Source organism: Trachurus trachurus (assembly GCF_905171665.1).
Source record: "Trachurus trachurus genome assembly, chromosome: 4".
NCBI lineage: Eukaryota > Metazoa > Chordata > Actinopteri > Carangiformes > Carangidae > Trachurus > Trachurus trachurus.
Genome location: NC_139898.1, coordinates 5969780 through 5996959, shown reverse-complemented (window position 1 = coordinate 5996959; position 27180 = coordinate 5969780). Strand labels below are relative to the sequence as shown.

The 27180-nt window shown below is 41.7% G+C and overlaps 2 protein-coding genes across 2 annotated transcripts; both read right to left on the bottom strand.

The window, feature by feature from the left end:
• Positions 1–5770: 5770 nt before the first annotated feature.
• On the bottom strand, positions 5771–15066 carry lrrc41 (leucine rich repeat containing 41; the record flags this gene model as incomplete). Its single annotated transcript, XM_083970064.1, has 7 exons — positions 5771–6104; positions 7958–8030; positions 10662–10790; positions 10903–11001; positions 12811–12975; positions 13432–13647; positions 14709–15066. The coding sequence occupies 7 exons, from the start codon at positions 15064–15066 to the stop codon at positions 5885–5887; spliced, it is 1260 nt and encodes a 419-aa protein (XP_083826190.1). The 3' UTR covers positions 5771–5884.
• A 3212-nt stretch (positions 15067–18278) lies between these two features.
• rad54l (RAD54 like) lies at positions 18279–25659 on the bottom strand (the record flags this gene model as incomplete). The annotated part of the gene is made up of 17 exons (XM_083969694.1): positions 25576–25659; positions 24972–25082; positions 24822–24882; positions 24583–24718; positions 24135–24204; positions 23655–23943; positions 23100–23224; positions 22870–23020; positions 22653–22779; positions 22471–22545; positions 21670–21800; positions 21340–21450; positions 20497–20620; positions 20335–20413; positions 20069–20248; positions 19785–19948; positions 18279–18480 (listed from the first exon to the last, which is right to left on the bottom strand). The coding sequence occupies exons 2-17, from the start codon at positions 24987–24989 to the stop codon at positions 18279–18281; spliced, it is 2043 nt and encodes a 680-aa protein (XP_083825820.1). The 5' UTR covers positions 24990–25082; positions 25576–25659.
• Positions 25660–27180: the final 1521 nt, after the last annotated feature.

Here is a 27180-nt window from a genome sequence, read left to right as displayed (position 1 = left end):
GTCCCAATCCAGCTCCTACTGTTTAGAATCAACTGGTTTCTCTTCGTTTACCCTGCTAACACACACACATACACACACACACACACACACACATACACTGTTGCATACACACACATATCAGTACATACACACATGTACATAGTAAGTTTTGTCCCAAGAGGTGCCATCAAACAGAGCAAGAATACAACCACAGGTGTCTAGTCAAGTCTTTCTCTCTCTATTTCTCTCTCTTACACACACACACACACACTGGCTGAGCAGTACATCCATAGGGTTCAACACCAGACTTCCACAAAGACATATAGGGCCTAACTGTGTTTCATCACATCACATCAGGTTGCTTCATGTGTGGCTCAGACATCAGGCTGAGAGCTGGAGCTCTGTCTGGCAGCAAACAGCTCTCCTGGTGTGACGCTGCCACGGCCCAGCTCCTCAGCTCTGTCCTCACAGCGTGCTGCTGTTTCCACTGGACAAGACACTGTGACACCTTCTATTAGTCAGATGTGTCCCGTCAGGCCCGCGATTGGCTGACAGCTCTGTGAAGCACTGAGCGAGGAGAACATTGGACACTGGATCACTCATACTGTAATTTGACTTCGACCTGATGGCTATTCTAGACATTCTGCACATTTTAAAGGACCTATTTGTTGTTACGTAGCTAACGTTAGCATTAGCAGCCCATCTCACCAGTTGCGAGTTCAGCATCAAACCTCATTCCTTTACTCACTAACAAATGTGTCCAGAGGTGGAACCACATGCTTTTGCTTCTATTTCTGCCACTTTTCTTCCATTGAAGTTAGCATGCTAACCAGCTAGCCTCAAACCAGTCAGGCATCTTGACATTTTCCGATACCGAGTCACTGCAGCTGCAGCATCTCACAGTAAACACATCTCACAGTAAACACAGTGATGATTGAAGCTCTTGCTGAGGATGTTGATTGTAACACTGGCTATAGCTACATCAAAGATGTCACATTAGTTCATACAGGGTGTTTACAGATCTATTAAGTGCAACTGAAGGTTTTAATAAATTCAATTGAATTGACCAAAGTCTAATTTTTCCTCTCGTCACAGAGTCAAGCTCAGTCTCATGATGAAGTCTCATCTGTCCCAAAAATTAGTGTGGATTTCTGCCAAGACATGAGAATCATCAGGTTCATGAACAGTTATAAATGACACGTTCTTATTGTTCTCTGTCTCGTAACTTGGTGAGTCCTGCAGAAACCCTGTGCATTTGATAATCAGTTACATCACAGGTAGCACTGTGTGTAAGAACCTGGACTGTGCGACACCCTCTGCTGTTTATAGGCCCCATGCTAACACTTAGCTTAGCCACACATCAGACTGAATCATTAGGAGCAGCTGAGTGGGAAAAAAAACATTAGAGTTTCACTTAGTTTTATAATAGTATTGTAATAATAATTAATACAATACCAACACAACCAGTAGCTACGGGTGACTGGAGATAACTCATTAACACACAGGCAGCAGTTGCTTCACTGTGCTGGAACAATGTGTGAGCGTGTCGATGGGACGTGGTTTTATTGGTTCCTTCACATCAGCTGCCTCACAGCCGGCGCTGCACTAAAAACTTAATAATGAGATCAATGAGAAGAAGGAGAGGTTCAGATAGAAATCACTTGTTGACTCACGATCTGTCCCTCCCTCTCTTTTCTTTAACTCTTACTGTTTTTAACATTCTCCAGTTTTTGTGATTCTTTAGCACAAAATCAGAGTGAGATAGTGAACAGGTTTATGATGTGGTCCAGAACTTTACTTCAGTGATGGGCTTTAAAGGAGACATATTATTGGAAATATCACTTTTTGAAGACTCATTAACATTGAAAAAATGTGAGAACTGACAAAAAAAAATCTGTAATTTTCAGGCTCCCTAGGTTGAAATCCATGTGGTTTTATGAGCTGTTCCCTCAGTTGTCTTCCAGTAATGTAACTAGTTTTGAATTTGCATAACCCCACCCCTACCTCGTACCAGTAGAAGAGGCGGGGCAGAGCAGTGGCTGATTTGCATTTAAAGGGACAGGCTCTTTGTCTTTAAGACACTGCAAACTATTTAAATTTGTGGAAAAGGGGCATAATATGTCTCCTTTAATATGAAAACGCAACAATAAAAGGAGTTATTTTTATTTATAATCGTACCCTTTTCCAAATAATCTGTTGGCCTACTGCCCTACAGCCCACATGTCTTGTCCAGGCTGCGAAACCATCACAGTGTGACAGTCAGACACACACACAGTCTGGATGGTGATCTGAGCTAACATGAAGCACCACAACACAACCACACATCACTTCTACCTTTCCCTTGTAGGATGGATGAGCTCTATGAGGTGCAGGGGGGGTCGTGGTGTCCGTGTTCTGACTGATCGCTCACTGCTGGTGTGGGGGCAACAGGAGCAGTGTTGGTGTGCAGCCTGTAACCAGATGTTGAAGTGATCTTGATGAAACCCTGTGCCGTCCCATCAGCCCTTCACACACACACACACACACACAGGAGGGCTGACAGCAGCACTGCCAGATAGCATGCTCCTACTTCCTTGGAGGGATTGGAGAAGTGCCAGCTCTGCACCCCCCCACCCCACCCCACCCCACACTCCTCAGTCCAGCCTCCACCCACCTCCCCCCACAGGGCCTTTCTGCTCACTAATGATTTGTGAATGTGACTCGTCTGCGTGCTTGTCAGCCCCCCCCCCCCACCCTCCCCCTGTCCGTCATTGTTTACAAAATGTAGTCGTCTTACATCCATCTGGTCTTTGTCCATGAGCAGGTACTGTTGTCGACCGAGTTCAGTTGAGATTTTTTGCTGTATTTAACAGAATTTCTATGTTTTTTAACCCATTTCTTTTTATATGAGTTAATTTATTGATATTTATTTGAGACTTCCTTAATGCCTTCTTGCGATATTGTATTCTAGGCTCCGGCGTGTGTTTTTGTTACGACACATGAGCGTGTGTATGTATGACTGAGGTTGTAGTCTCCACGTGTTGATGTACAGTTCGACTGTGTGAATCTTGCTGTACCATTCTGATTCATTTGAGGGTTGTTTTTTTTTGTTTTTTTTTGTGACACGACTTAAAGGATGACTGTGAGTGCGTCATGGAGACACACACACAAACACATGGACCATCCAGATAAAAAAAAAAAAACAGACTTCCACCTTTAAAGGTCCTGACGGCGCTCGGCCTCACAGATCATCTCCGGCTGAACGGACCCTGTCTCCACGGAGACGCAGCGACGAGTGTCACTTTGTGTATTTGTAATGTGCAGCTCACTCACTCTTAACATACACACTCCAGATAGAAAACATGTATATTGACACTGTACAGACTATGTAAAAATAAGTATATACAGAAACAAGAGAGGAAAAGCACCATTATGTGACAGTGGAAATTGCTGTGGAAGTTAATGTAACAGGGTGGTGGGGTGGGGGTTGTTAATTTCCCTTTTTTTTTTTTTTTTAGAGTCTTGTTAAAATGTAAATTCTCCTCACACTGATAGAGATCTACAAGTGACAACTTAAACCCATCTCTGAACAGTCAATTTAAGCTTCCACCCATTATTTCACACATACTATATTCAAGAACCAGAAAGTGTTTTAAGCCCTGATACCTGTAAGTGTAGGTCTTCATATCCACAAAGCCGTGGTTTGTCTGGAGGAACAGTTTCACTTTTTAACTATCTGGAAAAAAAAAATTGTAATTAGCAAACAGAGATTTCTTAATGTGTCAGAGTTGATGTGCTGCAGAAGTGAGCATAATCATCGTCATCATTGAACCATAATGTCATCAACCAGCCGTTAAACTCAAAGCAGCTGCAAGATGCAAGGATCGGACAGTTTCACCAATTTGCGAGAGTATTGATCCTCAACAGATTAGGTATTGGAATGGATTTGATTTACAAAAAATGCATTGTTGTATTGATCCACATTTATAAAACCTGATGAATTTGGAACTTACTACTGACTGTAGAACCTGTAGAATAAAAAGCTGGCAGGATATGATACAGAGTCCCAAGATGCTGCCTGCAAGATGCTTGGTCACTTTACCTGAAGTAGGCAGCGTTACTGTGTTGTCTGTCTGGAGATGAGAAGAATGATCAGCCTCAGTCGTTCACTGTCTCCTTTATGTCGGTTCACTTTGTAAGTGTGCATCTTGTAAAAAAAAATATGGCAGGATTCACTTAGCTTCGCTGTTGATTTAGCTTTACCAAATCTGATCCATTGCACCACCACTGTGTCATATACAGTACAGGGTGTAGCTGGTTTCACAGCTGTAGAAACAGGCCTGAAGTGGTTTGGTTCCTTGTCCCAAGTGGTGTCCAGCTTATTAACCAAGGATATACAACTTGTGAGCCACAGTTTGTAACTAAAGGAAGTGCTGGCTGTCCTTAGAGGAACACGCCGCCAACACTGCAGGTCAGCAGATGTTTCCACATTAAGATGAACAGAATGTTTTAGGTGTGAAGGTGAGCTCCTCTCCTCTGACAGCCAATCATTTCTTTTTTCAAATAATCTCACACTTCAGACTGGTCCTTCATTGACAAACTGACCTCTTTGTGAGTTGTGAGTTTAGGCAAAACCTTTTCATTTTTTACTTCCGGCGAAACCACTTAGTAAAGGAGAAGCCTCGGAGAGAGGCAGCCCAGACTGAAGCGTTGCAGCGTATGCGTGAGTGTGTGTGTGTTTGTGCGAGTGTCTTTGTTTTATGTAAGTGATGGTTGTAGATAGACCCAACAAATCAACCAATTAGCATGCAGACATGTGGGTCTCTATTCTCTCCAACTTGAATTTACTAAAACGTGAGAATATACAAGGAAAACAAACTGAATTTACAAAAAAAAAAAAAAGAAGTGTTACAGTATTTAGCATTAAACATCCACTAAGAAAAAGATTGAGCTCTTTTTAATCCGTTTTTCTGATTGTTTTTTTCTACTTGATTCCTACTAATGATGAATTGGTCGTCGGTGTTGATGCTGTTCGTCTAATGTAAAGAAAATGAAGAGAAGGTGTGAGACAGCTGCTGTGAAACTGCTCTTCACCTCAACATCAACCCTCCAGCTTTTTCAGTTGTATGTTATCGTCCACTGTCACCGCTGTCCGAGAGACGACTCTGGAAGTGTAACGGATGTTGGTTTAATAAACGATTCAAATGTCAAAAACGAACAGCGGCTCTTTTTTTTTCCTCCACCAACTGCATAAAATAACACAATTTACAAGATGTAAAACACTGATGGGACAGTGCTGCCTGGAATCAATGAAAACAGTTCGTAACACACTATTAAGCATTGGTTAAGCATTAAATACTGAATTCATCATTTATAACACATGAATAGTCATTAGTATGTAGTTTATAAACACAGTTAAACATGTTTTACTCATCATTAATGAGCACTAACTGTATTTATAAACTACATACTAATGAATATTAATGTGTGAAATTAAGAATTCAGTACTTATTAATGCTTAACTAATGCTTAATAGTGTGTACTATTTATTATACCGTTTTACCAAAAAGTTAATTACAAAAAAATGAACAATTTAAAATGTAAATTACAAAACAAAGTGAACAATGTTCTGCCAGAACAACAGAAACATTTCATGAGGAAAACAGAACAAACAGCTGGCCTCTCGACATGTGACTGAACAGAACAGTGGAGTACAGAAGCTGAGGATGGACTGCTCTCAAATAATTATCTCAAGATAACAGATACAGCCCCCCCCCTCCACAGGTTTTTATGATACTCTCTGTATGAGGTTCATTCAAACTGAATTCAAAGTGACCACAGTCACTCTCGTCTATCAAAAACTGAATTAGAACCTTAACTTTTTACAGCCTCTCACTCCCACCGGGTCAGAGCAGGTGTTCATTGTTCACATGTTGCTGACGTGGTCGGCCATCATGTCAGTGGATTTCCATCCTTCGACCACTAGAGTACAGAAGGGACGGAGCAGATTCAGAGCAGCGTTCCATGTGTCGGGGTCTCGGTCCCCAGGGTTCCTCCGGAGGTCGAGGGTCAGCTGGTGCGGGGGGCGACGTGTCCTCAGTTTCTCAGCAAACTCGAGCAGCTCAGCAGGCTGGATGAAGTTAGAGCTGTTCAGGACAAAAGGCAGCACATGGAAACCATGAGAGAATGTCTGATCAGAATCAGAATGGATCATTAGTAATGGTTTACAGCACCTTTCATATGAATGCACAGAATACCAGTGGTGAAAGTTAAGAGCGAATGTCCTGTATTGAGTATGTAAGTATTAAATTATTGGTATGTTATCACTAATATCTAACTATTAACTTATTTTTTTATTGTGAAATACAACACAGTGAACATACATCAATGTATATACAAAGTGTGAACAAGGTGTGTGTGTGTGTGATTCAGGTAATATATAATATAAATGGTAGTCATAACAGTAATAGTGACAGCAGCAATAAAGAAAGAAATTAAAGGGACAACAAGGAGTTTTGGAAAAGCGAAGCATTTTCACACTACATTTATGAGCCTCCGCGCAACGTGAAATTCTTTGACCGGCGCAAGACAGACTCATGTTTTCATTCATCAAGAATTAAAGTCAGAGGTTCGAAGACGATCACATACCGTCGTAGTTCCGACCATAAACGGCGATTCGGCGGTGTTATTCTCATGACTCGCAGCAAAACCGAAAGTAAAGAAACGCTGGTCGGCTCGACCAGCATTTCCGCCACCACTAATAATAACAAAATAACGATAGAGACAAAACGATATATTTAGCGAAAATGGGCCCATTAACAAGTGTGGGTAGCGTAGATTCATCCACATTAACGTGAGACTTTTTTATAACCGAATAGAAACTCCTCGTTGTCCCTTTAACGCATAATAATAGTAATATAGTAGGTCATAATAATAATAATTAATAATATTAAAAATAACAGTTGTGACAGCAATAATAACAGAAATAATAATAGTGATAATAACAGCAATTATTCTAAAAATAAGAAAGAAAAATACAAAGGATGAAAGAAGGATGTGGGAGCGGAGGATGGGTAAATTTTGAATAAAAAAAAGAATGAAACTATGAGACAGGAAAAAAATAAAGAAAGAATAAATAAATAAATAAAAATTAAATGGGGCCAGTTTATAACATGTCATAATAATATGACCATATCACTTATGTCAAATTTTAATCTTTAGAGTTTCACGTTAAATAATTAGGGAAACTGAAAATGAGGCAGAGAAACTGAGGTGTCTCTGAACATCACCACCAGCTGGTACTACTGCCATTAACATAAAAATGATGTCTCAAAGTCATTAATCTTCATATTCAGTAAGTGAAAGCACTGATTACTAAAATACTAACTATATAACAGGTAACAACACAAGGATTAAAAGATGTATTTTTGTCACATACACAGGTAAATGAACACTGAAATGATTCCATTAGGACTGTTTGAAAGTAACAGGTCAGGAGTATTTTCTCATGTGCTCTGCAGTTTCAAAAACGACATTGATTGTGTTACTGTGAGAGCTTCTCATAGCTTTTCTATTTTCTATTCTTCTATACTATTCCTAACATGGAGGAAGTGAATTCAATGACAGTGGGAGGATTAAGCCTCGATGTCCTGGTGAATGGTGATGTTGAATGTGCACAGTTGGGATCAGTTCTCTTTGTTGGGATGGTGCTGCTATTTGTGAAATATTTCCCAGTGAGGATGCTAAATGTTTTAGATAAAGGTAGTTTTTTTAAGGACACATTTCTGTCGCTATAAGAATATACTTTACAGGTCATTTTTCAGACATTTGATGACTTTATTTCATAGAATCAGAAGAGACAGACAGAATGGTCCAGCCAGATGGGCGTGGAACCAGTGACTCTCTGCACAGGCCTGTGAGCTCCTGTATGTGGTGTGTGTGTGTGTGTTCCAGATGTAGACAAATGAGAGTGTGTTTGTGCTACGTCAGCAGCTGTCACCTGATGTTGAGTCGTTTCACTGAGCTCGGTGAAGGTCCCGAGAACAACTCCGCCAGCACACACACGTTCTTGGCTGTTGGCACACAGAGGATTCATGGTTACAGTCTGACATACAACAGCACTTCTGCTGAGAGGAACGAAAGCATGCAGCCTGTATGTGACCAGAGAAAAAAGCTGTGACTTAACACAGCTTGTTAAAATCAGAGACATGTATTGGAAACAGGCTGCCCCGCCCTCCTAGAAACATTGGGTTGGAGATACGCCACAACTCTTGAAGCTAGAAAAGATTAGACTGGCTCTACAACTATACCGTATATATATATATACATACAGTATATATATATATATATATGTTTTTGTTTTTGTTTTCTCTCTCTGCTTGTCCCCTGTGGTGGAGGGTGGGGTTGGGAGAAAAGTTTGTTCTTGTATTTCTGTATATCCACCTTTTTCCGAATGTCAAAATCGTAAGCCGGTTTTGCTCTTCCAGTGGAATTTTATGTTTACGTTTCCATGGTTTCGGTAGTCGCGGTAAATGCATGGATTTTTTTTTTTTTCAATGAAAATCTGCAAAATGCATGGATCATCACACCAGCTTTTAACAATGGATATCACACAAATTGACATCCGTGTTAAAAGCCAGCGTTAAAGGTGTACAGAAATGGCCGTTTCTCCTGTTCGTCGCGCCGAGTTGTCACGAGCTGCAACACGAGTTTACCCGAGTGAGGAAAGCGAATTTGATTGGTCGTTATCGAGCGGGCGGGATATTCAAAGCTTGGGGCGAGCCCGAGCTCCGTGTGTGTGTGCGTGTCTCAGACGTTTGAATGACGGATGACGGATCCAATATCAGTGGCTGGTGAATCGTGTACAGGCTGACGTATAATCCGTGCGCCTGCATTATCCAATGCGAAAAAAAAAATACACACTTTTATCCCGGATTAACTCAAAAATAGAATTTTGCACAAAGTTTGGCCTACAACGTCTGAAAGATGAGTTATCACATTCATTTTATGACCCAAAGTGGGCTCAAATTCAATTTTCTTTTCTGTACACCTTTAATAGATCCATGCGTTTACCGCAACTATGACAATGACTGAAAACCATGGAAATGTAAACGTACAATTCCACCGACCATAGATGACGTTCGGAAACTTGTGGATACGATGTTTCAATTGTGAAAACAATAAATAAATAAAGTGGGGAATAGACATGTACAGTATGTAGAAGCCTGATTGGCCTCTGGATCATACGTCAGCGTTGTGGCAGCCTTATTGGACCTGGATTAACTGTTGTGTAAACAAGCTCAATGGAGAAAGAAACAATTTTAAATTATTTCAGTGAGTCATTATAGTCACGGATTAAGGATATTCATGGAGTCAAAATTAAAAGTTTGCTCTCCAGTTACTTAGTATTTTAACAGCTAGGGCAGCCATCACTTCTTTTCCATGTATGTATCAGTGTTGGGTTTAAATGCTGCCATCATGCCGTCCTAGAGGCAGCAGATTTAGTAGAGAAAACAGCATGTGGAGCAGCCTGCCCACCAGTGTTCACATTAAGCTCCCTGCTTCCCCAGGCTCTGTACCACCCAGCCTGCCCAGCAGAAGCTGCCTCCACCAGCTCCTCTTCACTGAATATTCCCCATTTATCCCATATCCCATGTTATAAACTGTTTTCTTGTCTGTACACAACATCTGTCACGTCTGCCCGTCCTGGGTTTCTCCTGGTTTTTCCTCAGTGGATGTGAGGGTCTAAGGGCAGAGGATGTTGTTATGATGCCGTGTAAAGCCCTTTGAGACAAACTGTTTGTAAAAATGGGCTATACAAATAAACTTGCCTTGCGGCATAAAACAGAACATGTGACCTACAGAGCCTTGAAAACCCCTGTAGGGGAGACAGGACAGACCTGGAGACAGCCACCAGCTGGGTGAGTCTTATCTAATAAAGGCGCTGCTGTTGTCTGCAGCATCAAAATGTCCTTAGTGACTTTCAGAGGAGCCATTTCTGTAGAATGTACTGTAGTTTGTGGGCAGTTACAGGGCTGCAGAGGTGACACTGACAGATAATAGCTGTGGGCTGAAGCAACCAGTGATGATCACACAGTACTCTGCAGCAGGGTTCTGTGGCTGTGCACAGGGAGCTGCCTTTGTTTTTACAAATGGCCTCCTTTACCTTGGATCAGAGATCCATGGGAACTGCATGATTGCTGGTGATTGCTGGGTACACCACAGCACTCTGCGGCCCCCGCTGATGATACACTGGAACTAACTCTGAGATCAGGCGCTGAAGGAGTGACATGTCACAAACTGGAAGTGTTAATCTGTTGTTATAGCCTTCCCTTCAAATGCAGCTTCATTTCCAGAGTCTCAGGGGATCTTCTACTTGTTCTTCACCATTTTTCTTCATCTTCTTCGCCACCATGAGGAAGGGTTTTATAGCTAAAATTCCCCAATGACGTTTCCTGACCTCAATGAACTGCCTTATAGACTTGATTAAAGTCTTACAAGTTAGCGGACATCAAAACCTTTGTCCATCACAATGACTGTTTCATTTTTTGGGGGGGCTAATCTTTAATATTTATTTGTTGCACCTGGATTGACGAGAAACCATGATAAAGTCTAAACACAAAGATCACAGATCAGATACAGTTGTGGTCCTGATGTGTCCCTGTCTGAATGGAACCCTGAGATGTGAGGAGTTAGGAGCTTACCGAGCCGATTCTGAGCCAGGCTGAGCGTGTGGAGAGAAGGCACCGAATTCACTGCAGCCACCAGCTGCTGCAAACTCTCCTGCTTGTCCTCCGACCTCTCCAGAAGGCGGCAGTCATTGCACCGCAGCTCTGAGAGAGGAGGGAGAAGAGAAAGAAGTCAGTCCTGAGGCTGAAACTCCACCGGATCTGCCCAAGACCGTGTCAAGGAGGAAATCATGGACCACTCTTTTCTTTTTCTTACCCTCCAACTTGAGTTGTCTCAGAAGATTCAGGATCACATGGAGACATTCAGACAAGTTCATGTCTTCCAGGGTGAGACTTCTCAGGCGGTGGTTTGACTCTGAAAGTTGATCACATGTCATCAACAGCAGCAGTTAGACCGGGGCTGCACAATTAGTCGAAGTACCAAATCACAGGAGGTGGAAAAATACTGAGTGTTTCAAGATTCAGGCAATATTAGGGGACAAATTGGCTCAACAAAGCAAAAATGAAATCATTAAACAAACACTAGTTATCTGGAGCAAGATGGTAAAAGAATACAATGTGGAGGGAGACATCAAATTATTACTTTGGCCTGCTCTAGATCCCAGATTCGAACCAGGAATCAGTGATGCTGGATTCAAACGATGGTGGGACAGGGGCATTATAGCGGTGTACACACTACCACAGAGGGCTTTTAAAAAGTTTCAGAGAGTTACAAAAAGAATTCGGACTGGAAGACAAAGATTTCTTCTGATACCTGCAAAAAAGAGATTACTATGATAAAATAATCAAACCAACATTGTGCGGAGAGGGCAATACAGTGATAGATATTCTAATTGAAGCTTATAAAAAGAAGAAGAGAAAAATAATTTCTAAAATGTATCAGGGTCTTCAGAAACAGAATGGGAACAACACAGGATACATTAAAGCAAAATGGGAGCAAGCACCAAACATAGACATAGCAGAGGAGGATTGGCGTTCCATGTGGTGTGCACAGCATTCATCTACGAGTTCAAAGAAATGGAGAATGTTTGGCTGGAAACATTCTTTTTTTTTCATTACACCTCTTATAAAAAGGAAATTCTCTCAATCACACAGTGCTGGAGGCAGTGCGGAAACATGAACGCAGACCACTCCTATATATTTTGGTTATGCCCAACAATTCAAACTTTTTGGGGTAATGTGTGTGGGAAAGATTTTGGGATACACAATTCCTATTTTTGTGTCTTAAACGAGAATGTGATTATTAAAGAAGACTGGTATATGTAAAATACTGTTGATGGCTTGTAAAAAAAGTTATGCCAAAGTGCTGGTATTAATGGAAAAGATGACTTTCTCTCTCAGATCTAGAGGAGCGACCTTTCCCAGGAAATGGGAGAATGGACTGCTTTTATCAGAACAATAGAGGACACTACACATTAACAAGTAAAGACACTGACTGGACATTAAATATATAAGATTATCAACAGAGGAGCCCCCATGTTTTTGTCCGTTTTTTTTTTTTTTTTAATTTCCTTGACAGCTTGTTATGTTGTCAACTTGTTTTCCCTTAAATTGAAAATACTAAATAAAAAGTATCAAAACACTGAGTGTTCATCATTTAACCTTGTTGATTGAATGTCCTGTTTTGCAGGAGAGTTTTGTGAGAAGTCTCAGTCCAGTTTTAGTTTGCAAAGCGGCCTTGTAGATAGTGGAGGAATGGAGGAGGCGGCTCTGGGAGGCAACGTTCTGAAAACATCCTCCTTGCAACATAAGAGATAACATGACATACTCTGCATTGTTCTTAAATACTGATGTGGGAGATTCTGTGCACTGCTTGAATAAAGAGACATTGACCTTAAGATCCTCGTTGTGAGTGCGGTGACTCTTTTTCACCCACACTAAACATTAATGATACTGCTGGTGCTGCCAACGCTGACAAAGGAAGTTCAAGTGCTTCAGAAGGTCAAATAAATAAGATATAAATGATATAAAAATAAAATAAAGATCAATTCAAGTGCAGCATGAACGGATACATTCACTCTGCCCACACAGCTCCCTCCCTCTTGTTTGCTTCAGAACACAAAAACATGCACTGCTACAGCTGGATTCTATTCATTTGGATCACCAGTGTTGGATTCATCCTGAACTCATCTGTGTGAACTCGTCCTTCACAATGACACCTTACCCGTGAGAGTGAGGAAGAGCTGGGGTAGAGTGCAGCCTGTTGCTAGCGTGACCCCGGCAATGTGAAGAGAGGTGAGCTGTGGAGACAATCTCAACACAGCCCTGATGCTGTCCACATCTGTTTGGACATTAGCCATTTTGATTGTCAGCTTCTCCAGGCGCAGCTCTGTTGAGAGAAGATAGGTTGATTTTAATACCCAGCTGTCCAGTTATGAGTTAAAAACTGGCCAATATATTATAAACCAATACATAAGACATAAGACTCTTTATTGATCCCACATGTGGGAAATTCTCTTGTAACAGTAGCAAAGAGTACAGGATGCGTAAAGAATATCATAATATACCACAATGTTGGTTGGCCCTTTTCTAAAGAAAGTCCCCTGACATCTGGAACGACAACTTTTAAAGATGATGAACAGCTTCTTAATTTTGAGTTAAATTGGAACAGTTAAATTAAATCATTTGATAACATTGAAATGACTCTCCTTTCTGTACTACAGTATATGTTGCATGCAGTTGGATTGATTCAAGAACTTTGTCTTTCAACAGGAACAATATGTTCATTTCAAGTGTTACTTTGAAGTTGATAGAGGCTTTACAGTTTCCGGCATGCCTGACTCACCAGTCCTGAAATGATACGGGAAACGCACTGATCTCAAGACAGTTTGGATGTCTACATGCAGGGACGTCAGGTTGGGGCTGGCGCTGAGCAGCATCTTTAGGTGTTTGGTGTCTGACAGGATCCCAATGTTGAGAGTTGTGAGGGAGCTGCGGCCGCTCCCAGACAGCTGCCTGAGGGCTCCGGCCAGGCCCGACACGTCAGCATCCTCTAATAATACTAGAAAACAAAAAACGAGAAACTTGCATTGTAATTATTCTATTAAGGTAATCATTTTACATTTCACTGGCTCTCTGGATCCAATACAATAATACTCGTACAAATCTATGCACTTCAGGATGCAAAATATTTCATCCTTTCACACAGTGTGTAATTCTATTTAGTACAGGATATTTGACCTGGTGTTCAAAGTGTTTAACTTTACAAGTATTTATTCCACCTGTTTTAACCAGGCAAACACCATAGTTTAGCATTGTCGCTATCGCTAGCGCCGTCTAGCCATGGTGTAACTCCGGTTTGCCTGCATCAATTTTAGTTGCGTTTTTTGCTTCTCCCAACACTGGGTGACCATCAGGACAACGATTTAGGGGTCAAAAATGGCTGGAATTCTCCTTTAACTGTCATCCATCAACAATGGCAGAGTAACTTTCTGATCCAACACTGACTCATTAAACCTGCTGTATTATTTAATGGGATCAGCGAGAAAACCTGTCACTGTAACTCAGTGGTACAAAGAACTTTTTAGAGCTTTTCCTATGGAAAGACTAAGTGCCAAGTTAAAGGAAAATGACAAAATCTTTCTGGACATATGGCCTCTGATGGATTACCTGCACTAGGACACATATTACTTTATCTGTTGATATGTTCTTGCGTTCTTTCTTTCCATATAATTTTTTGGTTTTGTCTTTTTAATTCTTTTCTACGGAAGAGGATTAGGGCCACTCTGAAAAAAAAGTGAGTTCTGACTTTAAAGTCGGAATTCAGAGTTTTGTTTTGTTTTTTGTGTCCAGAGACCGAGCTCTAGCCCAGTCTCCCTGCTCATTTAACCCTCACATGAGGGTGTGCTGAGATTAAAGTCAGAACTCACTCTTTTTTCACAGTGGCCCTAATACACTATCATTTTCTACTCCATTTAATTTCTACTTATTTTTTCCTCCTCCCTAGCTCAGACCACTACTTATTGACTTATGATTATGCATTGCTGTAATGTAAGTTCTGAAAATATAATAAAATCTGTTTATTAAAAAAAAACCTGCTGGCACATAAAGTGGCAAACTTACCAGAGCTCTGAAGACTTAGAGAGCGAAGGCAGAAAAATGTGGGGAGGGCAGAGATCAGCACTCTGAGAGATTTGGGCACATTTCCTCTGATAGTCAGACACTCAATCTGCCCCCATGGGCAACCCCCTGCTGAGGGACAACCGCCTGGAGTGAAGGTCTGACAGAGAACCTGTGGGTCCACAGTTCCTTTTGTAGATTTCTCCTCCACAGGCACAGAGGTCAACCTGCGTCGTTTGCACGGGGTGCCTTGATCGTCCTCATCTTCTGAACTTGCAGTCTTAAGACCTGTACTGCAGCTGGGTCCGTCTGCACTGGCTGAAGCAGCATGTGGAATGCAGGTTTCATTTTGGACTTGCATGAGGCTCTTCAACTCTGGATGAATATACTGAGAACCCCTTCCATGTAGGAACCAGGCCAGGTTGATAGGACAGTGCGCAGGTAGAATGATTTCTTTGGCCACCCCATGGTCTACCAGGCGATGGAAAACATACAGTGCAAGTTGTGAACTGGTCTCTGGTAGGTCAAAGGTCCGCGATACAATAATATTTCTGATTCGCGTCTCTAGGTGGTTAAGAACAGGCCGCTGCTCAGCAGTTAAACTTCGAAGACGCAGACTTGGACTAAGTACAATCTGTTTGATGCATCTCGCAGCAGCCCAGATGAAGGATGGTGTGTTTAGATTTTTGGCATTTCGACACACAAAGTGATTTCTGAAGCCGTAAAATACAAGTGTAAACAGATTCCTCATAACTTCATGTTTGGCCTCTTCTTCCGTGGGGAAGTCTGCTGCCTGAAATGGAACGGAGGAGATGTATCACATACAGGTTCGACATGTTACTGTGTATGGGATTCTCCATTAAATCAGAGACTCCACCTACAACGTGTCGTCCACGCAGGTCCTGTAGGACCGCAGCCCATCCACAATGAGTTGACAGCCCTGAAACATGCCAAAGAAAAAATGCATTCAATTGAAACACAGTTAAATTTGTCTGCTGCAATCTCTATGACACAACAACCATGTTTGCATCTTCACTACAGTTCTTACCTCTCTGATTCAGCTCAGGTTGGATTTCATCCAATTGACAGACTGTTAGATGAGGAAGAAGCTCCTTAATGAGAGGCACTGGAATCTCTAAAGTTGTGACAGAGAGGTTTGGACACTTCATCAAGAGTAAACTTCCTCCACATCTGTGTCAGTGTCTTTGGTTCGGCTCAACAAAACATAGTTACTGGGGGGTTGTTGACTAAACGTATACAGTCAGTCACATTGGAAGCATTCTCTTTTCTTTGATTGGACAGATCATGGCATAATTCGTTAAACATGTCCTGTAGTCTCTCTTTTGAGTGGAGCAGGATGCAACAATGGGCCAGTAACGACTGACAAAACATGAATGGGTGCTACAACACTGAAATCAAAGCTTTTAAAAGTACAGCATTGGAATTGACAGTAGCCTAATATGTTAGAGACCAGGCTCTTATAGTAAAGAGACTACAACTGGACGATCAGCTTTTACTGTCTATGAGTTATCGTACATTTACAATAAGAGATAATGACGCTCCTGATAGTAACTGTTAACATAAACAAACACTTGCTAGGTTCATTTTAGGTAAGTCTCCACTTGACGTTAGCTCCATGTTAGCCTCTGTTATAGGTTGAAACTTAAGCTAAGTAACGCCTGTGTTAGCTCTCCAACTGAAGTTACGTTACCAGTAACAAAAGCGTTGAATATGAAATATTATCGTACCTAGAATAGCTTTAATGCCCAAAGCAGCAAATTGTTCCCTGACAGCGTGGAAACACAGCTCCTTCAGACACGTCTCCTTGTTGGCTGCTTCTCGCATGGTTCACCATCAGTGTGTTTATCGTTTAGTAACGATGCTGGGACAGACAGACCACCTGACCCGCCTCAGGTAGACTCCTCTGCTCTAGTCTCTCCCGTTTCCTCACGTTGGACGCCGGTTGTCAAGCTGAGATATGGCGCGTTACTGCCGCCAACCGGTACGTCGTTGCTGTTGACGACCGTTGACGTGCTGCTGCTTCTTCTGCGGCCTACACACAGCCTACACGCCAACGTAAAAGTTGCAGACTGCCCCCTACAGGGTGTTGACGAAGACACATTTCCTCGGTTAAAAACATAGAATCTAATGGAGAGTTGTTGTTTTTTTTTCCAATTTATAAATCCTCTTCCTTTTTGTGTCACTGCTCCGTTACGTGTCAATTTAAAATGCCTAATAAAAAAACTGTATTTGTTTTTTGTCTTAACATGAATCCCCCAAATTTTATACTGAATTCTCATGTCATTATCCTCTTTGAAAGTTGGTAAAGAACTTAAAATGTCTCCTTTATAATATTGCATCTTTCTAATGTTAAATTAAATTGACACAAATTCATGTGATAAGTAATCCGATGATACCATATTAATATTCTACATACATACATAATATTAACATACATATCAATGTATAATGCATACAATCAGTGAGTTTGCCTCTATGCAGCAAAAGCATATGTGTGAGCAGCAAAGCTTCTATTGCATAGAGCTCAGTCCACTCTACAATGATCTCTGACTATTCTGGCTCTGCCACATCCAGCAGCAAAATCCAGGATTGGGTCAGCTGTGTTCAAGTGCTCCACTGAGCTGTGACAGCGTAACACTGAGGCATCGTGAACAACACCATGAGATAGCTATGAAATTCATGCATCTAGATTTTACACTTTTGATTTCATCAAATGTCTGATCAGTTTGTGGCAAATCAGTAAAAGCCCGTATTTTAACTGAATGAATGACCTTTTCCTCATTTAAACTCGGCTCCAGTAATAAAAGCTGTTGTTCCTATCACTTCACTGTAACATCATCATTAACTGACTTTTTAATGTACCGTAGATGGAGGTAAGATGTCTAATGTTTTTGGCTTAAAATGAATCAGTTTATTTTTGTAAAATGACCCTTCTTGTATTAGACTGATCTGAGCCAGACTAAGACTTGGCCAACACTACAGACCAGACTGAGGTGTTTCTTTGAGATCAGTCAGAGGAGTTCATGGGGCAGGACTTTGGCTTTGCGTAGGGGAATAAAAAACTTTCAAAAAAGTGCCTGACAACACATTGCATTACTGTCAATGAAACACCAAGGCACCTGGGAATTTCATTTTTATTTAGACACTGGCAAATTGTAAATGGCCAAGTTTGCATTTGATTTAAAAAATATATACCCCAGCATTGGGGTTCCTGTTAAAATCTGGATTTTACATGTCTATCCCGTTTATAATATCCTGCAGCATTTAGTTGTGACATGTCCATTTTACCCCCACATTCCACCCCATGACACTTCACAACTGGCAGATCTATTATCAACAATGTGAATGTTAACATGTTTTCCTCAGTCCTATGGCTGCAGTTGTTTTTGTGAAGTCACTGATTATATGATGCACAGGAGACCAGTCATTCCCCTTTAATCCCTCTGCTTTAATAAAAAAAGATGTACAGACAAACAGAAAAACTCAGTAATAAATAAATATCAGTATGTACAGGTGGTATTGCAGTATAGAGAGTCTGTGGTGATTCTACTGCTATACCACTCCCCGCTGGTCCTCATGAGAGCGCTGGTGGAATACGAAGGAGACGGCAGCGTCCCAGGAGGCCTTTAACACTTGGTCCCTCAGGCCTTTCTTGTTGAAGCAGTGGTTCCACTGAGAGAGGTTGCTGGTGCAGTCGCTGTCGTCCGCAGGAGGCCGGACCTCTGTGCCGTTCACGCAGCGGTGACAGCGAAACCTGTCGAGAGGAGGAGACGCTGCTTTAACACATTTGATGGGAAAAGTAAACCCACAAAAACGCACATGCATCAACAAGGTCTGCACATGAAAAGTATGTGTGGACCCTGAACACACAAATTTATGACCAGCAGATGTGTGACTTTCTACAGAAAGCTACAGATGATATGAGATGTAATAAGAGACTAGTTTAAACAGGCCTCATGCAAGAACATTTGTGTTCTTATCCTACATGTCATGCAACATGTAGGCACATGACCAAACCAAACCAGCAACCTCACTGGCATTAGATAGATAGATTCCAGTTCCAGACATTAAAGGGATACTTCACCCAAAATCGATAATTCACTCATTTTCTACTACAACAAGGCTAAAAACAGATCAAATAATTTTTTTCCAAACAACTTTTATATGTTGCGGTTTCTGGACACTTGGGTCAGTACGGACGAGCAGTATGGAGGTATTTGGATGTTTCATAGTGCGTGTTTTGGACGATTCAAAAGTGAACTCTATCCACCACCATTATATGAAAATTCGTTCCCCTGGAACTCCAAAAGCATTTTGATGACTCCGAAAGTTCTCCAAACCTTCCCTTGGTATGACGGTGAGTGGAAAATTGGTGAATTATCGTTTTTGGGTGAAGTATCCCTTTAACAAATAGACTAAATTAGTTGAATTCACGTGTTCAAGGTTAACTTTCGCCTCCAGTGAGGGTTAACAATGGATGAGTGGATTGAGCAGTGACTTTCTCCTGAAAAGAAAAGACGAGGAAAAGACGATCTGCAGGGCTAACAACGTCCGGAGAGGTGGGACGATTTTTTGCTTTTTACAATGGGGCTATTTTATTAGATAATATGTATTTGATTGAATAAAAACTACATGAAATCGATTGTGTGTTCCTCTTATATACTGCCAACATTGGTGACCGATCCATACATCCTGTCGGGATTTATTTCTCCATAACAACCTCTGCACTCTACATTATCCCTTACATATTTATGTACTTGAGAGTCCATGCATTCTACACCATATTGTGCATCTGGCTCCTGAGTGTGCATTTTAATAGGAAGAGTTATTTAAGTTTTTCTTCATCATCATCCTCCTTTCTGTGCATTGAATGTGTGATTTAAAAAAAATAATGTATGAGTTGAAAATGTCCATGTATGGAACAAATAAAAGGAGTTATTAAGGCTACAAGAGCCAGTCAGCTTCAGCCATGCCCGATGCCAGCATGTTAATTCACTACAAAATATGGATTCAGCTCTCAATCGAAGCAGCAGAGTAGTTTGAGTAGTTTGCTTTTACTTGTCGTGCGTGTCGCTGGTGGTCTCCTCGTTGAGGGTGAAGAGTTCTCGGAGTTCACCCAGAGAGAAGTGACGCTCCACGTCCTGCTCCTCGTCCACAACACAGCTGCTCAGGGCTTTCTTATGGGCCTGCCTCTGAAGGATCTTCTCCTCGATCGTCCCCGTCTGTGGACACAGAACACACGAGTCAGGAACAGAAACACCGCAGCCTGTTGCCCTGACGTACCTCAACGCAACAATTTTATCAGCAGCTAAAAACAAAATCATCTCTGTTACTGAACTGACCGAGAGCAGTCTGTAGATGTAGCAAGTCTTCTTCTGGCCGTCTCTCCACACCCGAGCCATCGCCTGCTCGTCATTGGCTGGGTTCCAGTCGGGATCAAACATCACCAAGCGATTGGCACCGATCAGATTCAAGCCACACCCACCGGCCTTGCTGCTCAGCATGAAGATGAACTCTGGGTTCTGAGAATCAGATGGATTCAGATGCTGCAGGTCAACTGCTTTTCAATGTCATTTTTCATGCGATTTTAAAAGAGTGTTGAACTCACAGATGGACTATTGAATCTCTCCACAATCTTGGCCCTTTTCTTGATGGACATTGTGCCATCCAGTCGAACATACAGGTATCTGTCACAGACCGAGAAAATCGTTGTTACTTTAAATGACAAATAATATCACAGACACAATTAAATGTTGTTGCTAAAAATTACCTCCTGGATCTGCACAGCTTTTCAAAGAGGTCCAGTGTCTGAGTGTAGTTGGAGACAAGCACCACTTTGTCGCTTGTCGTTGTCCTCGTCATCGCCAGGATGTAATCAAGAACCAGCATCTTCCCTGGTACAAAAGGAATATTTATTTCAATTAAGATGACACACTTTGTTGTGTTTACGTTAGAGAGATGGAGAGATTAGAGGCTGCATAGACTCGCACTATACGGATATACGTGGCTCTCGGCTGGATCTAATTTCGTTGGAACGACTTGTAATGACACCAAAGTTATCTGTCTGGGTGAGTAAATGATCCTATTTTATGTTAGAAATAAGATCCAGATTGTAAAAAAAAAACGCCGATTACCCTTTAAGTGTTTTGTCTTTATGTAAAGAACATTGAGTTGCCCCTTGGTATGAAATGTGCTATATAAATACATTTGCCTTGCCTTACTATGGATTCCTTGCTCAGTAACTATGGTAACTGTACTAGCCTGTGCCAGAGCAGGTTAACTGTCAAGCTTCAGTAAACTGTCTTTTTGTGCTCGTATCACTTTTGTCACATCTGTGTCCAGGAACAAGGGTCTAGTGGCAATACTTAATTAGACTGCAAGTACTTTGTCCTGGTCTGATAGCCACAGTGAGAGAGTGGGTGACAAGCAGGAAGTACCACGGGTCAGACCCACACCTGAGCCACTGTGGTTATGAATAGACTGTGATGAGCATACAGCACAGAGCGGGAGCTGTGGCTGGTTGTTCTGTCTGACACAGAGACAACACAAAGACTTCAAAGAAACAGAGCGTGGGGAGTCAGACTGCACTGAGCTGTGCTGCTCATGTTCTTACCAGAGAGCTGAGGCTCCACAGCTTTAGTCGAGTAGCCAGGTGGGAACAGATCCAGTGCCCCCTCGAAGCCCTCCTCACCCTCCACACACTTGTCATGAATGAGTGCCGGGTCTAGGACACAAAGCAGGTCAGTATTTCTACCAAGCAGCAGATGACTCTGAATAAACATTGCATGCTATACTGTATGACTGAGGCAATTATAGAAAACTACTTAGACACAATCAGTTTCCCTTTTAATTTAAATTTAAACCTTAGTTTGATACAATTTTGTCAGTTTATTACACTCATATTCACAGACTTCAACTGCGTGTATTTGGCCAAAGCACTTACGGTTGCACAGTTTCTTCAGTGACGTGATGGAGGACAGGGAGGAGACGCTCATTTTGCCCTCCTGCAGTGTTTTCACGGGCTTGGCCTGCCTCAGGAAGAGTTTATAGAGCTCTGTCTGCAGAGGGGTCAGCCTGCAGGGAAACACACACAGTCACTATCTCTACATGTTTAAAGGGATAGTTCAACATTTTGGCAAATTGGCCCATTCACCTGCTCATTCACCACGCTATGAGACAATAACAGAACGTTACGAGACAGAATTGTTTTTGAGGTAAATTCATGCAAAACCTCTGATGCGTGTTCCCATCGGAGGCTGTTTTTCGTCAACCAGTCTCTGCATTTGCCTCGAAACCAACTCTGTCTCGTAACGTTCCGTTATTATCTCATAGTGTGGTGAATGTGCAGGTCACAACTTGTCCACCAGAGCGTTGTGGAGTTGTTGGATTTGTTGGAGTTTGATGAGGGAAACCAAGAAATCCCATTAGCCTCCGTAGCGTAGCTCTGAGCAGCTCACGGCTCTGCTCCGCCATTCTAAAAATAGCTTGCACCGACAATTAAAGGTAACGAACCTACAGCTATGACTATAGGGATTATATAATTATATAATCTACCAAAATGTTGAACTATCCCTTTAAGTGAAACCTTTCTTCAGATTGTCAATATTTGTCCCCAGACAGATATTAACAACTACTGAAAAAAACATTATGTATGACACAAGACAAAAAGACATAACCTCACTACGGCTCATGTTTTATCCAAAACTTCAATTTGTTTAAAAGAAAAACAAGTGGACCAACTTACCTGCAACACACAACTTGCTCTATTTTCACAGGAAGATACTTAGACAAGATATCAGAGGTTCTCCTTATCAAACACCTGTAGACACAGAGCAGGATCGGTGTTAGAGAGGCACCTCCAGCAGCTTTCCTGCTTCAACACCGGATGAAAAGTGAAAATGCCCTGGATGTGTTCTTTGGGATCACCTGTTGACGATGCTGATCAGCTCCTTCAGCTTGTCCTCTCCACTCTGTCTGTCTTTATCACTGGCATCTGCATCTCGACCCTTGAGGATGGGAAGCTCAAATCTCTTCTTGAACTCCTGGGCCGTACCTGCCATCAATGGGACGACACAAATAAATAAACAAAGGACAAACAGCAGAAGTAAGTCCAATGTCCTGTTTGGTATGCAGCAGTTCTCACCAAGGATCCCAGCGTTTACAAAGTGGACCAGGCTGAAGTACTCCAGCAGGTCGTTCTGGATGGGAGTGCCTGATATCAGCACCCTCCTCTGGGCGCTCATGGCGTTGAGGGCCTGGTACGTCTGGTTGTCGGAGTTCTTCAGTCGGTGACCCTGCAACACAGCTGTCAGTGTTACGCCACGGAGACAACAGTCAGTGACAGTTCTCATATGTGAGGAATGAGACAAATACCTCATCACAGATGACAAGTCCAACTTTCCCTTTGTGCAGCACTCCAGTGTGGAGTCGGAATGTCTCATAGGAAATGATCAGGATCGGGGTCGGGGCTCTCAAACCGCGCTGAGAGATGAAGTTCACTAGAGATCACAGAAAACATACCGATCAATAAATGGACAATATCTCTCTTTCATTTCAACCCATGTATTTGATAAAAAATTGAACTTTTCTTATTGAACTATACAAATCTTAGATTATTTAGAACAAGAAAACATTTCTCTATTAACTGAGACACAGTAAGGTTATACCAAAAGATTGACTATATGTTAGGGATGTCATGATTATTGATTTTCTTGGTACCATTATTGTCAGAGAAATAATCACGGCATCAAGATTATCACAATTATTATGCATTAATGAATTTCACAACACTATGAATGTGTAAAATCAAATAATAATAATAATCAAGAGTCAAATATATTACATTACTAATTATACACACAAAATGTTTTAAGTATCAATTAATATAGGACCAGTTATTAATCCCCCAGGGGTAGAAGAAGTAAGCACCTAGCTGTCTGTCGATGTCATCCTTTGACCCTCCATCGATGGCCACTGGTGTAACACGTCCTCCCAACCACTTTCCCACTTCATTGTACCAGTTGCGGACTAAACTGGAAGGTGAAACCACTATGACCTTGTCTATCTCGGGCTTAGCGTCTGGGCTTTGGCGTAGCAGGGTCCAAATTAGGGCGATGCACTGCAAAGTCTTCCCCAGGCCCATCTCGTCAGCCATGATGCAGCCGTACGATCCTGGGATGCGACTGCCCGTCACACACTCCCACAGGAACTTGACCCCCTGGAGAAATTAACGACATCCACTTTTATTTTCATTGTACACTTCCTAATTTTTTCTAGAACTTTCAATTGATTCAAATGGCTCTCTTCACATCTCATGGTCCAAGACAATGGGGTGTGAGTGGATCTCTTTGTTTAGTTACCCGTTTAATTATTATTAATGAGAGATCAGTAAAGGTAGAAGATCTGTACCTCTCTCTGATGGGGTCTGAGCACTTTTCCTAAAACTGGATCGACAACAACGTGGACTGGCAGTTTTTCTCTGGAGAGGAGAAAGAGAGGTTCTGTCAAACCTTTTAATTGTTTTTTATTATGGACAAATAACACAGTCTGTGGCATTCTGAAGTTAAAAAAAAGATTGTAAATATAATCCCTGCAGCAAACACACATATATTATCTGCTTTTCTTCAAATGTTAATGCTCTGTTACTTTTTATTTTGTTTACTGAAAATATGAAGAAAGACTGAATATCTGTTTCCAAAGTCATTACACACATATTCCTGTGCAATACATAATAATAATCTTCATTTTGGAGTGTCACTCAGGCAAAGCACTAAATGTTAAACTGACGGACACACAACACTCTTTGAAACCTTGATACTGGCAAAGTAAAAAGGTCTTTCCATGTGTTTGAACCTACTTGTCAGCTTTGATTAGGTCGTGAGCGCTCAGAGTTGGGGGCTCAAACAGAACCAAAGCATCTTCTGCAAAGGGATCATGAAGTGCTTTCCTTACTCCTGCACGCTTCAGACCAAGGGCCCTGATTCCCAGCGAGCCTGTGGGGGAATCACCAAGATAACAGTTGAAGTACTCCTACCCAATTTTAACATAGTAGACATTATTAAAGAGGAACCACAATGATAAAAAAAAAAGTGTTACCTGTGTAATTTGGAATAGGTATTTTAAATGGCCTGGAGAGGATACTTCGAATAAATGCCTCCTGTAAGAAAAGAGTTTTAACATGTGAGCCTGGACGTGGCATCACACACATGTTATGTGAACTGGAGAGTCCTCAGCGATGCTGCTTACATGTTGGTCCCCGTCCATACAGGCCGGCGGCCGGTTGTTGAGCTGTGTCAGAGGCTTTCTGTAGGGAGAGATGTGGCTCTCTCTCACTTCTTTATCACTTCTTTTTCTCTTCTCCTGTAAAAAAAAAAAAAAAAAAAAAAAAAAGGCCTCACACATCACACCTTTGATTCTCGCAGATCGCTCTCCAAACAGATGGCCTGGAGAAATTAGTAGAATGATATTTTGGTCTTTGCTTATGCATAAACAATCCATCTAGCCGTTACCCAGAAAGTGTAAATATGTTGCCATGGCTACACTGAGTCAAACAGTGACCAGCAATTTGCTCCCTTCTTTTTTCTTTTTTTTTTGAGCTGATGTATTGTTTACAAAATTAAGTAAATTTGAAATGGTGAAAATGAGGTGTTAAGTTACCATAACATTGGTTTAACTAATCAACTAAACTAATCCTCTTCTCTGGTTTGTCAGCAGATTAATGGAGGTTTATTTGTGTCATCATGACTGTGTGTTGAGGTTTGACTGAAGCACGATTCTGACATTTGTCTGGTATGAGTTACATGTGTTTGGCGAGGTTGGTAGTTGTTGATGTGTTGAATGGTAACGTTACTCACACTCCTGTATGTCCACTCTTCATCGTCGTCGCAGGACGTCCCTGTTTCTTTTCGTTTAGCAACCTGACTGGGAGCGAGACTCCTCCTCTGGAATTTAATACGAAGACTATTAGCTCCTTTTTGTTTTGTTTTTACAGCACCAGAGAATCAATAACCACTTATCTTCCTCACCATTTTCTTGATTTCTTCTGTTGACACCACTCGTCGCCTCTTCTTCCGTGCGGCTCGCGCTCACCGCTGGTTGCCTCGAAACGGTCCACGACGTCACTTGACAGCAGAGACGTTCATGTCTGTGAGTGTCCAGCAAAGGTCTTTAAAGTTTACTAAAGTTATTTAGAGTCGTGGAAGAGTTGTAATAGCATAACTGTGGTGGTTCTCCTAGGAATTACCACGACAGGCATTAAAGTTGGCGCTAAATGTTACACAAACACAGCACTACGGCAAGCCTGAAAGGTCAAACAGACTGTAGCGCGATTGCTGCAGAGTGGCGCCTGCTGGAGTGGGCTGGGATAGGATGAAAGGTCTTAGATTTTCCCTTATACTAATTACTAACACTAATATTAATACTGATACTACTGCCTCAGAGGATGAGGTAACAAGTTTGTCCACCATAGGTATTTATAAGGACAGAAACTTACTCATTAAAGTAAAACCAAAGTAAATGGCAATTTCTCTCCAAGAAGGATCTATGCAGTTTGAATCACTGGTTGATTTCCTGAACCACTGATATTGGAGGAATCTAAACCGGAGCCTGTAGCCTAACGGTGGTGAAGACAACAACTGCCATAGCATCACTCAGTGCTATACTTTGTTATTGCTGACACCAAGAGGCAGAGGTCACATGCTATGGGTTCATTCACACAGTGGACTCCTGACAAAAACTTTGTAGCCTACAATCTTTTATTACTAATAACGTACAAAACAGTGGTCAGAAGGCATTTCGGAATAGTACATCATCAAAAATTCCCGATATATCTGAGACAATACAGTAGTACCATGAGGTGAAGACTATCAACATTTAGCCTATTACATGAGCTTAATTACAATTTTAGAAGTCATCAGATACAAACTGCTCAGTGGCTCACAGAAGAATACTGGATTAGGTCATACAGTAGAGATGAGAGTCCTGGAGGAACCACTAGTGGCCCTGAGTCAGGAGTTCCCTGCAGAGTGTTGGGGCTCCAGACACAGGCGCTTGTCACTTGGTGCTTCCTGCCTGGACACTGAGTGGGACAGGCCAGGTCACAATTAAATCCAGTCCTTCATACCAAGCAGGTAAACCTCTACTTATCACCACATTTATGAAGCCGTGCTCATTAGGATTATATGATATCCAGTAATATGTAGTCATAATAAGGGTTAGGGCTCATATACAGACACTCACACACTGTAACTTGATTTAGGCCTATAAACTGGTGACATTCATGGTAAATTAAACACACAACATCTCCAACAAATGATGTTTCCATGTAGCTAAACTGCCAAATAACATGTGTTATACACATTATTACAGGTGGATAGTGTTTGCCAAATACTTTTATGTTTCATTGATTCACATTTTTGGCAAATTCAAGAGTTAACTAATCATTTACTAACAAAGC